This window comes from Argentina silus (assembly GCF_951799395.1).
Source record: "Argentina silus genome assembly, chromosome: 17".
In the NCBI taxonomy this organism is placed as follows: domain Eukaryota; kingdom Metazoa; phylum Chordata; class Actinopteri; order Argentiniformes; family Argentinidae; genus Argentina; species Argentina silus.
Window position 1 is genome coordinate 15,452,740 of NC_139671.1, and position 15,666 is coordinate 15,468,405.

The following is a 15,666-nucleotide window of genomic DNA, read 5'->3' on the forward strand; positions in this document are numbered from 1 at the left end:
CCCCGCTCAGTCTTCACAGTGAGTGCACCGTGTGTTGGTCACCTGAGAAAAGTAAGCCATTGAAATTTGCGAGTACTGTTTTGGAGATGTTGTTCTCTCCCTTTATTTTCAAGTTAAGTCCGTAGCCTTTAGTATGTACATGATTACTGTTTTGGAGACTTTGTTTTCTCCCTTTCATTTTCGAGTAAGTCCATGTTTGTATCCTGTGTTACCAAATCAACTTTCAAGTAAAGATCCTTTTATTTAGTAGCGTTGCCTACTTGTCTGCTTCCTTTATATGCACCGCACCTGGGTCCACTCATCCTACCCAAAACTTTACAAATTATATAATAAAATAACTGTGTTTTCGAACTAACGTGACCTACATCAAGTGGTTTCAACCTTAAGAAGAAGCGTGAGTTTGAATGAACGGAACGCACAAGCCTACCAGGACACAGTGAAGCAGCATGTACAACGTTCACATTTTAAAGTGAAACATTTAAATTAGAAGGACTAGGGGAAAGACTTGAGAGAGAGGAAATCTCAAAAGTAGACCTCAAAGCCCTTGAGAGTGCAAACCCTCAAAACTGTCTCGTATCATTAAAAAAAAAAGAGAACTGGTAAGGAATCACCAGGACTATAAGTAGAATACAACCGCCAAGCCGCTGCAGAGATGTAAATGGTTTTCCGTCCACAGATAGAGAGATAGTAAAAAGAGGCTGGTGAGGAGTTCACTGGTGCTTTCCCTTCAGTGGCTAACCAACCAGGCTGAGCTACGAGCTATAAGGATCATGCACGCACAGACACAGACACAGACACAGACACAGACACACACACACACACACACACAAATGCACTCGCACACATGCATGTGTATGCACAAGCATGCACTTACCCAATCCTTCAATATACTGTACCATATACCTACCTACGTCACGTCACACAACCTACATCACAGCACGCTCACGCTCACACACACACACACACACACACACACACACACACACACACACACACACACTCACAAACACACACACACACACACACACTCACTCACAAACACACACACACACACAGACACACACACACTCACAAATGCACACACACAAACACACACAGGAGGGAGGAAAATAAAAAACATAGCACTTCCTGTCTAAATGCTTAAGAAAACAAGTCCCTGGGCTTGTTTGTTTGAATACTTCATACATGCATTCTTCCTTACTCTCTTCCTGGGTGTGATCACTGATCTAACATGAGGTTCAGTGGAAGCAATGGGGATGTGACCCTTGGCTTCACCTATCTAGTGGAGTTATCTTGAATGGTTGCATGAGTGTGTGTGTGTGTGTGTGTGTGTGTGTGTGTGTGTGTGTGTGTGTGTGTGTGTGTGTGTGTGTGTGTGTGTGTGTGACCTAGGTTGTGTTCGGTTGGTTCCTCAAAGGAAAGAAAAGAGAAAGGATGCATTTTTTAACCATTCAAATACAAACAGGGCAAACGAGTCCCTCCCCTCCCTCCCTCCCTCCCTCCCTCCCCCCTCCCACCCTCCCTCGCGCAGAGCAGCTCTCTCACACAACCCCAGCTGTTTGAAGCAGCCCTCACTTTGACGTCACATGGTCTCTAAGCAACAGCCTACCACAGGCGTGTAACATTTTCCATTGCTCTGCGCCCTCAAGATCCTCCTCTGATGAACTAGAGAATCAGAAAAGTTGGCTTTCAGGGTGAAAGCATGACCAATTAGTGTTTATGAGTATGTGTGAAAAGAAGTATGTGTGTGTGCGCGCGTGTGCATGTGCACATGAGTGCGTGTGTACGTGTGTGTGCGTGCGTGCGTGCGTGCGTGCGTGCGTGTGTGTGTGCATGCCTGCGTGCGCGTGCATTTGCATGTGTGTGAGTGTGCAAGCGCGCGTTTACTTAACAGCACAGTGTGATTCGTAAAAGTTGCAATGTTTGCGGAATAAAGGACACTCACTTTAGGTGTCCTTCACACTGTTGACTCAAACCACAGTAGACTGTGAGGGAATGCCTAACTGTCTTATAAATATAGATGAAATTATCAGCGTTAATATTCACACGTATCATTCGGGGCATCCCTCATCTCCTGAATGCATGTACTGTATCAAAAGATAGAACAGGAAAAAAAATAGAAAATATATGAAAATTAAACAATCAAAAAGAATACGGACAGGATGCACCATTAACACATTTAGAACAGACATGTTCAACGTCAGGCTATTCAATGTCAAGGCAGACGACACAATGGAGATTCATATTTTAAAAATAAACAACCCCCCCCCCCCCCCCCTCCCCCCTGCAGTTTGCAGTAGCATCTCCCACACAACACAATGTGGGCTATTGACCTACTCTATGTACCAAACATGGGCTTCATTTGAAATAAAAACTGCTGTGCATGTTATGACTATGTATAAGACTATTATGGCTATTTCTTTTTCATTTCAATGCAAAATAGTCACAAACTGTGAGTAACGGGGGAATCCTCTGCACTCTAATGAATTCCCCAAAATTCAAAAAGAACATTTCAAGCTATGCCCTACATATATTATGCAATGCTTCAACAATGGAAAAAGAAATGAGATGAACAAGATTATGCAAATGGTAATCCAAAGTAATTCAAATCACTCCAAATAATTCAAATAAATTTAAACAAATAGTCCTGTCTCACCGCCGTGTACCAAAGTGCAATAATAATGTAAACATTCTCGGAAGTTTATTCAAGGGATTTTTGATAATTGTGGGGCTTACAACTAAAGGAACAATATCTTCGATACAGAACACTGATGCCATCCTGGTAACCCAACCAAGGCACCACAACCCAGGGCTGAATCTCAAAACATTCTCTCTCTATTCCTTGCATCCTCTCTCCTCACCTCCTACTCAAAACACATTGGATGAGAAGATGGGATGTCCCATCTCTTCTGACCTTCTCTTCCACAGCATTTGGAGAAGGAGGCAAAGAGAGAGAAGGGACACAAGGAATCCAGGAAAGCCATTGAGATTCAAGAGACAACACTGTCCAGCCGTGTCTCTCAGATAAAGTCCTCGTCACCATCTGCAACTTCCTGTCAGCCCTATAAGGAACAGGAAGTCCTCCAGAGTCACCAGCCCTGCCCTACACACTGGTGTCCCCGGGGCTGCATGAAAACAACAACAACAAACAACCACAGCAACAACAACAAACAACCACAGCAACAACAACGTCTGATAATGCTAATACACACAAACATGCATCTTCCACTTGGGAAAATCCCTGCGGATTAGCTCTACGTATTACGAGTATGTCGTAGATACAGCTTTGTTGACCCTAAAATGCCTTTCAGAAACCGTTGAAGCAGGATGTCCATGAATGGTCTTTGAAGCTTTGAGTTGGCCACAGTCCAGGATAAAAACATGCCCATCCATCTATTCTCTCAACGTGCAAGTAACAGCATTTCTTGAAGAGAACACAGAGACATTCATCAAGGCAAAAAACATAACACTTCCTGTCTAAATGCATAAGAGAACAAGTCCCTGGCCCTGTTTTTTTGAATACTTCATACATGTATTCTTCCCTACTCTCTTCCTGGGTGTGATCATTGATCTAACATGAGGTTCAGTGGAAGCAACTATTCTCTCACAGGGCAGTAAGTAACAGCATTTCTTGGGGAGAACACAGAGACGTTCATCAAGGCTTCAACAGGGAACTCCTGCAGCAGTACCACTAATGACTAATGTTATTTCACCGCTGTGCAGCTCTCTTCTGTTTTCACATGAGAGAGAGAGAGAGAGAGAGGAACACCCGATACTGCTACACACATACACCACAGTGGTGTTGACAGCACATCCTCCCGGGCCGCGTGTTTCTTATGTTATTGGGTGACCACAAGCCTGCAGCTTGCTGTGTCTGTAGCTTATTGTGTCTCTAGCTTATTGTGTCTGTAGATTATTGTGTCTGTAGCTTTTTGTGTCTGTAGCTTATTGTGTCTGTAGCTTGCCGTGTCTGCAGACAGGGAGGGCTCTGTCTGAGCCACGGCTGATGCGCCCTGGTCATTCGCGTTACACTACGGCGCAGGGTGCTTCCTTCCCTCATCTGGTCGACACAGGAAGAGGAGACACCGAGACATGGTTTCCATGGTTTCTGCGCCCCAGGCGGGACAGGGTTTCACGAGGGGACCCCCCCCCCCCCCCCCCTCACACAATCGTAATGATGATGGGGTATCCTCTAAAGTGGTCTGGAAGCCTACCATCCATCAGAGAGGTTTCCAAGTGGCAGTTGAGAAGCAGAAGTGGAGAGAGCCCAGCTGAACTCAATGGAGTGTGAATGGTACAACTCTCCCTATGCTGAATGACCCCCCCCCCCCCCCCCCCCCCCCCCCATCAGACAAGCATCTCCACACGGGTCTAGGGCATGGCTGGGGTCAATTAAAACATTTCAAATGCATGAATCGACGTCATCATTGCATTTGATTTAGCTTGGAGTTTGCACTAGAGACTGGTCCATTGGTTCTACTGTCGGGAGCACACTAAATCAAGCACAGCTCAAGCACAGACACACACGCGCGCACGCACACACACACACACACACACACGCCTACAGTACAGTGTATGTGACGAGAACAGCAAAGGGATGATGCTAGAACAAGTTGAAGGGGTTTGGAGAGGCACGCTGTTCTGTCTGTGTAAACAACCATACCTGTAGAAGGACATTCCATTCCGCCTAATCAAAACTAAACTTGCCATGATGTCGGTGATGTCTTGAGGAATGCGCAATCTTTCGCTCTTGGATGCTGTTGCTAAGCTCTCTACTCCACTTCACCTTCTATTTATCTAATCTATCTCTCTCCCCCTCTCTCTCCCCTTTCCTGAGAATACCAGTGTACTAAAGATACCATCTTACGAAATGTTCTTTCTCTTTCCATAGAAGAACACAGATCTTGCCAAGGGAGCCCCAGGTTTAAAGGTGATGAAGTGGAATGAGGATGTTTTAGTTTGGCCCAGTGGTTTAGTAACATACTTTCTGAGTGATTACTGCTGATTTCCTGTTGCCCACCGCTCTTCTATGGAACTTTGGAACCTCTTCGAGGAAGTGAGTGATATATAAATTTCACGTTTTTTTTCTTGAGAACACTAAACCCAGCATTGTAACATTGTTAACACACAAAGAGATGAACTTATAAGAATAGAACGGAGAACACCGGTGACGTTGATTCGATTTCATTTCCACAAATTTGCTCTCGGCTTTCATGCCAAGAGAATTTCCCCACTTGGGATAATGAAGTTGCATTCTATTGTGTTGTATTGTATAACTACACAACTTCAGGGTCAACTGGAAAAGCGGTTACATTTTCTTCATACAGTCATCCTTATCATGTGAGAATAATATAGTAGTATAGTAATATTATCTAGAGATTACTATACAGAATTATCTACAGATTACTATATTACTATATACTATATAGTAATATAGCATATATTACTATATAGTATATAGTAATATAGTAATCTGTAGATAATTATGTATAGTAATCTGTAGACAATTCCAAAACAACTAATTTTATTAACAACCAAAAACGACAGTTGTATTCAAACTCAGTTGACTCGAACAAATCTGTAAATTTGCGTGGAATCCAATTAGGCGCTTTATAAAATCTAATGTGCCCTTTCAAGCCGGGTTCATTTTTCACGTCTGCACTCAAGAAACACCTTGACCTCCTCTCTAATCGGATCTCCCTCACTGATAACAGTTACAGTTCAATTGAAAAGGTCAAGGTAATACCTCATTCCTACGCCGCGCTCTCCAGCTTATCATCATCACACAGCTTGTGATGGCTATCTTGGTGCAGTCTAGGGAGGACTGTTGGTGACACTTAGCAATGAAGTTGTTTTTATTACTATGTAATAATACTGTCATTACACAAGGACAACAGAAACAGACCCTACTGTCCACCACTTGTATAATGACCCCAAAACATTCAACTCCATTAGAATGCAGCTAAAATGATTACCATCAATCTCTATGTAACAATGTGGTAGCATACAGTACAATGGTGTTACTCAAAGTAATTACAGGGTTACTACACAGGGCCACTTCATGGAAAGTGTGACCAGACCAGTCAGACCTACAGTATGTCAGAGTCATGGGATTCATTCTCCCCAGACCTCATATCAGCCTCTCTTACTGTAGACCAGGGGAGGCTGGTGGAGGTAGCAATCAGAGGACGGGCTCATTGTATTGCATGGAACGGAATGAGGAATGGTATCAAACACAAGTGCCTCAGACCTGTGAGGAGATGCGTTTCCCCGTTCCATTCCATGCATTACAATGAGCCCCGTCCTCCGATTTCTGCCTCCACCAGACCCCCCTGTGTAGGGTCCTCTCTCCTCCGCCCTGTCATGGTCACATGAAAGCAACACATTCCTCTCCAAAGCATATCAGTTGTGGAGTAAACAACACTTAGTCCCACACAAAACCAGGGCAGTTCCATCCATTTAACTTCAAGGCTATCTCTGGCCATCTTGACCCTGCTGCCTCGCGCTAGCATATTAATTTGGTCTGATATCGGCCGGCCAGAGGCACAATGAGCTGTTTTCTCCCTCTGATTCGGGCGTTTACACAAGACGGACATCACATGGATCTGTTGGCACAGGGTCCCTCGTGGCATGTGGGACACATTATGCTGACACACTGAAGGGTCTGTGTGTGTGTGTGTGTGTGTGTGTGTGTGTGTGTGTGTGTGTGTGTGTGTGTGTGTGTGTGCTACAGCTGCAACACGCACATATACACACACACACATACACACACACCAACACACACACACACACACACACACAAGCATGCGTATGCATACACACACACACACACACACGCAAGCACATGCACACACACACGCACCACAGTGATGATGACGGCGAAGAGTGACGCGTTCAAGACTCAGACGTACACAAGGAGGTTATTCTGGGACCTCAGATTACAGACAGACCACCACCATAGCCATCAACTGATGTGAAAGATTAGAGGACAATACCACAGCTATTCATAAAACCGCCAGACACAAAAGATGATTGTTACTGTTTGAGTGGAGCTTAGTGGAGTTAAGGTAACGAGTATGTGATGTACAGACTGCATGTACGCAATTAACCAAAATAACAGTTTCTTTAAATAGTATTTGTCAGTGTCAGATCATAGACATATTTCTTATTGGTGCTTCACTCACCAGAACGAAACATCTAGTAATAACACTTAGGCGACATGAATCCTGATCCTCTTCTAGCACGCTGTTTGAATCATTATACAGATAGAGCAGGTGGAAATCATATTCCAGCAAACCCTTCCAATAATGTACACAGAACCCCCCCCTTGGTATATATATACATCCCCTTTAAGAACCCGCCTGGTATATAAACATCCCCTTTAAGCCTTGTGTTTGAAGCAGTCAGAGTCAAAGTGTCTGAGCTTGACGACGGGACACAGAAGTACCTTTGTTTGTGAGAATGTCAACCGTTACTCAGGCAGAATGCGGACCCGTCTGACGCAAGCACGCCGTGTGACAAAGAGTTTGGTAATTTAGGCACTCTAACCGACTTAAAAACGTTCACTCAGAAATGTGACTGCCACAGAATAACAGGGATGAACCTGCGCCTAGAATTTCTAAGAAATGCTAAACTCGTCCACAAAAACATAAAACCTAATAATAGGAATAATAGGAATTCATTATGGCGTTCCACGATTCCACCAACTTCCCTATAATCATTTCCAAGTACAGATTTCCATTTCCATCTATCATCCCAGCCAAATAGGTTAAAAGTAAGAGAGAGAGAGAGAGAGAGAAACAGAATGAATTGACTATGAGCAATTAAATAATAAATGACTAGATTCAGTAATCAGCGACTGTACTCACAGCCTTCTGCTGGGTCTGTAACAGAGCAGGTGACAGCCCCTCGGATCTCTCAGGGTCGCTGGAGATATCATCCTCTGATTCCTCCCAGGACGAGGAGAAGCCTGTGGAGGAGCATGATGAGGACGACAGCTTCCTGAGAGCCCGGTTCGAGGGACTGGGGCTGGGCTGGAGCTCCGCCGTGGTGCCCCCTTCTCCTGGAGCCTCCATCTCGTGTTCTGTGACTATGACAGCTGGGATGGTAGTGGAGGTCCCGGTCCCGATCCCCGTCCCTGTCCCCGTCCCCACCTCCAGGCAGCCCCCCCCGCCGCTGCAGACTGTGGCCCAGGCTGGGGCTTGAGACTGGACTTCCGTTGGCTCCACACCTCCTGCCTTTGTCAGGCAGGTCTGGGCCTGCGTCGAGGGCCCCTCGCTGCTGCTGTTGCTGTCGCTGCCTGCCAAAAAGCTGCCAACCCCCAGTGAACTCCTGGGCTGATCTGGGGAGGGACTGCTGCTCGCTGAACTGTCAGCCCCGGGCCAAGTTCCTGCTGATTTGTTCACATGCTGCGGCTGACCGCCCTGCTCTGTATTTGGGTCAGACGTACTATTCCTATTTTCCTCTCCTCCTCCGCCAACGATGAGGTTCCCTGTTACTCCCTCCTCTGAGCGGGAGAGGAGACACCCATTCTTCCCATTCTGGAGCTCCCTGGGAATACTGGGGGGGCTGTCCCTAGGCGGCCGGGGGCTAGGGAGGGCCAGGACCTCCGGGGCGAGCCGGCTGAGAAGTTGGGTCTGGGCCTGGGGGGCTGGGCCTGTCTTGCGTGGAGCCCGCGGACTCCTCTGGATCTCAGCGTTCTGGACCTGCGTCCTCCAGCCTGAGATCTGGGCCTCGAACAGCCCCACTGTCTTGTTGACCTTCACGTTCTCGAGCTCACGTTGGATCTGGACCAGCTGCACTGTGCGTCTGATCTCCCCATTAGGAGGGGCCTCTCCGTCCTCCTCCCCCCCAGGGCTGCTGAGACGGCGGACCCGGTACCCCACGTTCACCCCCAGTGTGTCCGGGTGTCGGCAAGGGGAGCGGGCGCGGGGGCTGCTGGGGCCAGGGGAGTGGGGGAAGACAAAGGACCCCCCCGGGGACCCAGGGCTGAGGCTGCCAGGGCTGTAGGACCCCCCACCGCCCCCGCCCCCCGTCACCAGCAGCTGGCAGTAGGTAGAGCGGCCTGGCACAGGCAGTACGGGCCTCCCTGTCCGAGGGTTGCTCTCACTCTTCAGGTTGTTGCTATTCATCATGATTAAACTGTTCAGGGCATATGCAGCCATAGTATCAGGCTGGCACTGTCTGTGTGGGTTCCCATCTAGCCCCTAGTAGTCCAGGTTTGTGCTATGGGGTTGGGACCCTACCATAGCATTTGATGGGGGTGAGAAAAGGCAAGATGACAGAGTCAGAAGGAACCAACGAGCGGTGGAACCCTTTGTTGTGTAATCCTTGTTGGATCTTCTAGGAGATGACAGTTGCTGGTGAGGAAAAACACAGTCAGTAAAGGCTTCAATAAGAGATTTTATGATTCAGATATTTTTTTATATTGATATGATAAATAATATAATTTTCCCGTCACTGTGAACCAAATCATTTATTAATACAGTGTATACTCTAGCTTTCTGTGAGATCTTAAAAATACACTCCAGCAAATCCCTAGAAAAGGTAACAATTCCTCAGAAGGCTAGAGGGATTATTTAATTATTCACAAGATACACATTAATACGTAAAGTAGTTATGATGTTAAAAAGCCTACAAGATGTAGCAGCATCAAACTGTATTTGATACCTGTACCTTGCTTTGTCTGTATCTCTTGTTTCCGAACCACACACACATAAGTCTGAGCTAGTTACTTAGTAACATCAATCCAGACATGCTACCTATCTACGATTAGCCTATCATGTTGATGTGTGTTTGCTTGCTCTAAGACTCTAAGTACAAAATAAATACTCTAAGATGAACTCCATGACTTATCTTAGCATATCAAATCAGTCATTTTCAGGCACTTTCCTAAACCCTTTTTTCCTGAAACTGTTTCCAAAGTTGCATATTTCAAGATGTGCTCGTCTGCTCTGTTTTTTCTCTGCATTCTACTGTAGGATCAGTTCCAGCTCTTAGTCTGCGAGGGAGGTCCAGCGTTTGGGAAAACAACAAACACAGATTTATGAGTGCTGCTGGACAAAATATGCTCCTCTGCTGCAGAAATATACAAATGTATTCCAAATACAAAAACTAAACACGTTTCGCAGTCGATATGACCTTTTTTGTCTGTGCCTTAGTGAGAGGGGGAAAGGGGAGTTCTTTTGCAGTGTAGTACTGTCAGACAATGAAGAAAAAAGAGGCCTTTCGGCATTCCTGAATGCTTATATCACATAAAGGTGGTTTAGCTGGCTTGTGAAGAGAAACAGTTCAAACAAATACTGGAATAACAAGGTTTGTAAGATTTTAAGAGTTTGGATAAGCGTAATTGTGAATGTGACTTACAACAGAGATACAGGGGGACTACTGGATGGGATAATTGCAAAGGCTAGCCTCAAGCCTGTGGAAAAGGGGGAACCATAACAAACACACAAAGCAGAGGGAAAGATTAAGTTTAAACTCCATTTATATTAAATACTGGAAAGTACCTACGGGATACAGGGAGCAGCTAGCAGAGAGGAAAACATGAAGTATTCCCTTTTAAGGGAAAAGATCTGGTGCAAGACATTTAAGAAGTATTGTTTAAAGAGCACTACGGTTCAGACTTAGATTAGAATAACACCAAGCCTGCTGAATGTATGTTAGACAAAACACAACATTTACTTGACATTTCTCTTGTTCACTTTGCCACATATGCATTTTTGTTACACTTCCAGTCATTCTCGAGTAATTCATCCTACAGTATGCTTGACGCAGGCAGAGACCCATCTACGGTTGCTTCGAAAATGACACATCGCTGATCTATAAGTACATTGTGTTCCAGAAGAGTTCACCTCAAAACTGAAATGTCAGTTATAACAGGTGCTATAACTAATATCTAAACATCAGCAACAGCAGTGTGGCTTCACAGCTGACACAAGCATAACTGTATACATATTACAGATACAGTATAAAAAAATATCTCTAAGATGTGGCTCTGCACACCAGCCCCCCCAGTCCCCCCCACCCCCCACCCCCATCATCCCTGGGTTTTAGGGGGTCGGAGACAGGGTAGGAGGAGGCCAGTCAGGCAGGTGATGTCGTTAAGTGGACCATGTGAGAAAGGAAACAGGCATTCAACAGGGACACCATTGTGCCTGTGGCCTAGTGCCTGGGGACAGGTCGAGTTCTGACCATGGACGTCTCATTCTCTTGTTCTCTCATTCTCTTGTTCTCCCGTTCTCTCTCTCTCTCTCTCTCTCTCTCTATGTCTCTCTCTCTCTCTCTCTCTCTCTCTCTCTCTGTCTGTCAGACCTCTCGGACGAGCCTCAGCCTCCACGGATGGATATGTCTGTTCCCATGAATCTTTACTTCCCTGAAACCCAGTCAGCAGTACTGAATAACTAAACTACTGTGTGTATGTGTGTGTGTGCGAGTGTGTGTGTGTGTGTGTGTGTGTGTGTGTGTGTGTGTGTGTGTGTGTATGTGTGTGTGTGTGTGTGTGTGTGTGTGTGTGTGTGTGTGTGTGTGTGTGTGTTACCCTGCATCCCAGCAGTGTCTTTTAACTGGCATATCATTCTTAATTTGCTCTGTCTGCATTACTGATTTTTGGACAGAGAGTTCCATGGTCATATGACTATGGAATGACCACATGCTTCCTTGGAACATTAAGAATGAAGAATTTAGAATTTGCCAGTTGAAAGATGTCCTGTCAAACATAGACATGGTTCTATACAGTCATTGGACTTAGTTTCCCTGTGCTACATTGTGATTGTATAATGACATAGAGTAGGCCTACTGACATTAAATGAGTTTTATTCTTGTTTTATCTTTGGTTAACCTGATATCGCAGGTGCTCTTCAGTCCATTACATAGGCCTATCATAGCCTACACATAATCAACTTCGTTAAACACGTGGTTACTTACTCACACTGAAATCCATGGCCTCTATAGTATGCTCAGTTTGCCAGTGTAATAATAACGCTGTTATTATATCATTAGTGATCATGTTATAACATGATCACTAATGATATATATAAGTATATCAGTGCCATATACAAGACACTAAAAAAAGTTTCATATAATCAAAAGTGCAGAGGCTTTTAAGCGACATATTTTAGTTATTCCAATGATTTGCGAGTTTCCCGACGGAGATGTTGTTATTCAATGATAATAATAATAATAATTATTATTATTATTATTATTATTATTATCATTATCATTATTATTATCATTATTATTGTCATTATTATTATTGTTATTATTGTTATTGTTATTATTATTATGTTGATGATGATGGTGGTGATGATAGGCTAATCATGATCATACACATAACCGTCATCATCATCGTGATTGGATTAAACATCATAATCATCATCATCATTATCATCACATGCTGTTGTTATTTCATGCTATAGTTGTTTAAATTAATAAGCTACAACCTGTTATCTGCGTGACTTCGTTGCCACTAGCTACAGTAAAACACCTCCGTTCAACTTCTTACAAATGTTTCACAGCGTAAAATATAGCCTACATAAAGACCAGACAGCGCACCTTCGGCTATATAATTCCATTTAAAAGTTGTTAATTTTCTTGCAAACTTTGTAATCCAGATTCTAAACCGACTATAGTCTTCTTGAGGATGGATATCTTACCTTTTAATAACAGAGACCTCCTAATAGAATACTCTCTGCGAACTCTGTAATATCAAACGAGCTGCTGTCCAACCCACAAAGACGTTGAGAATTCCTACGGCACCGAAAGCAATCCAAGCGCCTCGTGCAAATTTAACATCTGTGAAAAGGGCTACACATCTCCCTCTAGCCCAAGAAACAGAAGTACTTATTCTGGTAGAAATACACCTTTTTTTCCTTCCCCGGCTGTCCAAAAATACTTGCTCTTATGACCCCGCGAGTTCCTCAGCACTTCGTTTTGGCGTAGTAGGTTGTATTTGCTTAGTGTACAAAAAGCAGGAAGGAAGTAGAGAGAGACTGACAGTAGAGAGTCTCTCAATGCAACGCAACAAGATTGCTTTTTCTTTCAATTGCCTGGTTGCAGGACAGAGAAAAGCCCGATGCGCACCCAACGAGCCAGCCCACTAAGCCAGTCCTACTGAAAGTGTTTGCCAGAGCTTTAGCATCTCTGGGGTTACATCACAAGAAATGTAATTAGACTGACATGAATTCAATAAACTCAATGATAAACCATAACTGAGGGAGAAGTCGTGACATAGACTACGGTTTATGAAATTATTCTATTACAGTAGCCTATTATGTTTTAGGATCATGTATCTCGGTGTAATGAAACAGTGTTCTATTTTCAGTAATAATTAGACTACAACAGCAGTATGATATGTTAAGTAAAGTTTACTCTAAACATGTCGTGTATAGACTAAAGCTATTTTTGTCCTGTGATGTCCTCCTGTCCATACTCTTATGCTCAGCTTTATTTATTCAAGCTTTAATGGACAGCGATCATTTCCCTAATGCGTCCTGGCTTGCTTATCAACCTAATCAGACACTACATTAATTATTCTATCTTTTTTAGGGCATGTGGTTTGTCATTTTATCACAATGCCAATAGCAAATAGTCAAACATCTCCCCTTATATCTAACAAATATTCCTAATACATTTGAACCATTTCGAAAAAGCAACTAACAGTTGAACAAGGTGCTTTTCAAAATTCACCTTTTAAATTTTTATTTGCACATAAAGAAATAACAGTACAGTCAAAGAATAAAATTTTGATAAACAAAACTGCAAAAGTGCAGGTGAGGTAGGAAACCCAACATTGGCTTGTAATATAGTATAATATAGTAACTTTGATATCCTATTCTAGATGTATATTAATGACCTACCATTGGCGGTAATATTCTGCTCACTCATTAAGTTTTACTCTATAGATTTAGAGTGTATAGTCTTAGATTCTTTTGTAGATTGGTGGCCAAACTATTGACCCTGTAGTTTAGTAAAATAAATGAGGTGTGTCAGCTGGCACTGGCAGGCCAAACTGGATGGAAAATTCAATGCTGCTGGTGGCTTCTCTGATTTGAATGAGTGGGGCCGTCTGATATGTGGTATGAAAATTCATTTTCCGTCCCTTGAGATTTAGACCAAGCCGCTGTCATTTGGCCTCTGAAATGAAAATTCTTACCTTGTGTTTGACTATTTTAATATAATGTGCGATGAAAGTCCATACATCATAATACAATTATATCATTAGGCCTAGTTTTCAGATGTTAATCACTACATAATGTTCAATCAAGAAATTACCTACATTACTCTCAAAACTATTCTCTCACTCTTTCTGTGTGTGTGTGTGTGTGTGTGTGAGAGAGAGAGAGAGAGACAGACAGACAGAGAGAGAGAAACAGAGAGAGCAATAACTATGAGAGAGACCCAGAGAGAGAGAGAGAGAGAGAGAGAGAGAGAGAGAGAGAGAGAGAGTGAGAGAGAGAGAGAGAGAGAGAGAGAGAGAGAGAGAGAGAGAGAGAGAGAGAGCATCTGTCAAACTCAGGCATCAACATCGCATGACCTTTATGTGCCCTATAAGGAGGGTTTTTAATGAAGTGAACTTTGGGACAATAGCATAGTGTGTGTGTGTGTGTGTGTGTGTGTGTGTGTGTGTGTGTGTGTGTGTGTGTGTGTGTGTGTGTGTGTGTGTGTGTGTCTGTGTGTTTGTAGACTACATGGAAAACCATATGGCTTTAGGCACAACTGAGATCTGTGTTCCATTATGGCCCAGGAGCACAAACACGTCATGATGAAATTCATGCCCTACGCAGATCGTGGTCATCATTCATCATTTGACTAATGTCATAGATCATCATCCTCTTGGAGTGCATTCTCTGAATTAGATAGATCATAGGATTGTTCTACAATCAATGATAATTACAATGTTGTAACCACAGAACGTGTAATTGTATTATTATTATTATTATTATTATTATTATTAATAAACATGTTTTCATACAGGGGTGTTCCACTGAGAACAAGGTCTCTTTTTCAGGGGAGCCCTATACATTAAAATGACGTTGCATTACATTGCATTACTCTCGATCCCTCAAAACCCATATTTTTAAACTTGCTATTATTATTACATGACCCTACTACAAACAATACATTACAATTACAACAATTACACACAATTTACACAATATAATCAATTAAGACAGATGACAGATCCTTTATCAAGGTCTTAAACCGACGGATAGAATTTAACAGTTAACTTTATATAAAGTGTGTTAACAAATCATGCATAGGCTGCAGTAGGTAGCTATGGCCACTGTATAAAGAAAGACTGCATAAAGAAAGATAGTGATGATTCTAGTAACGAAACCATTCTACATGTGGATACAGGAATGCTGAATATAAAAGGCGTAGAAAATTGTATTCACCTTCATTTCAGAAATTCTTCAACCGTTTTCTTCCTCTACTGCTGGGTAAGCCTTTCAACATGTCACACTGTATCAATCATTAGCCTCATACGCCATCTACTGAATACCATCGGTATAGCAAATGCGTATGAGCACAGTTTATGATCATCATGAACAGAAATTACGTTATACGACACTTAGATGTTATACAACACTTACATAAAAAATGTACCTACATGATTAAGTTGTTAAAATATAGGGACAATATACTTCAAATGCCCCACTCCCAATC

General features: G+C 43.3%; 1 protein-coding gene across 2 annotated transcripts in view; it reads right to left on the minus strand.

The window, feature by feature from the left end:
• itpkb (inositol-trisphosphate 3-kinase B) overlaps positions 1 to 12,943 on the minus strand; it is a 35,996-nt gene extending 23,053 nt beyond the window's left edge. Inside the window, exons 1-2 of one of the 2 annotated variants that reach the window (XM_083688603.1) lie at positions 12,861 to 12,943; positions 7,869 to 9,359 (exon numbers count right to left, since the gene is read on the minus strand). In XM_083688603.1, coding sequence (XP_083544729.1) covers positions 7,869 to 9,164 — 1,296 coding nt within the window. In that variant the 5' untranslated portion in view covers positions 9,165 to 9,359; positions 12,861 to 12,943. Of the gene's footprint in view, positions 1 to 7,868; positions 9,360 to 12,653 lie in introns of both variants that reach the window. The other variant, XM_083688602.1, reaches the window with a different exon arrangement.
• Between the last annotated feature and the right edge of the window lie 2,723 nt (positions 12,944 to 15,666).